Here is a 529-nt window from a genome sequence, read left to right on the forward strand (position 1 = left end):
CATTCCCCCTTCTCGTAGACGGGGTTCACACACGGCGGGGGGGCGCAGTCTGCCACGAGGCAGCGGGCGATGCCGTCGATGTCACAGGTGCATTGCTCGCACTCCGAAGGCTGCAACAGATCAAACGCACAATGTGATGAGCCGGTGAAGGAACGCAGGAAGTCGTGGAGAAATTCTGCATTTATATAACATCCGTCTACGTGAGCCATACACCTGCCAATCATCTCTGACACTGTCCTTCCTTCTGGAGGGGGGGCTACGGCTGGTCGCCAATAGGATTTCTCTCCGGAGTTTTGTGTCACTTTAAAGATATTGTTCTAAATCCCGAATGTCACTTTTGCATCGGGTTCAGTTTGTACTCTGACATCTCCATCCCCAGCATCCCATGTCAGTATTGGCGCAGCGTCATCATGGTCCCTGTTGGGGGATGGTCTGTGCTGCAGAATGATTATTTTGTCCCCTCATCAGACTTTCTTCCACTGACAAGTGGTTTGTCATGCTTACAGACAGGGCCATATTTCCCACAAGG

At 52.0% G+C, this 529-nt stretch overlaps 1 protein-coding gene across 1 annotated transcript in view; it reads right to left on the reverse strand.

Moving 5' to 3' along the window:
* The window catches only part of LOC108803874 (von Willebrand factor C domain-containing protein 2-like), a 1,730-nt gene extending 1,521 nt beyond the window's left edge, over nt 1-209 (reverse strand). Inside the window, exon 1 of the mRNA XM_018575667.1 lies at nt 1-209. Within this exon, the coding sequence (XP_018431169.1) occupies nt 1-209 (209 nt within the window).
* Between the last annotated feature and the right edge of the window lie 320 nt (nt 210-529).

The sequence above is a fragment of the Nanorana parkeri genome, unplaced genomic scaffold (assembly GCF_000935625.1).
Source record: "Nanorana parkeri isolate BGI_ZX_2015 unplaced genomic scaffold, ASM93562v1 scaffold4378, whole genome shotgun sequence".
Classification (NCBI taxonomy): domain Eukaryota; kingdom Metazoa; phylum Chordata; class Amphibia; order Anura; family Dicroglossidae; genus Nanorana; species Nanorana parkeri.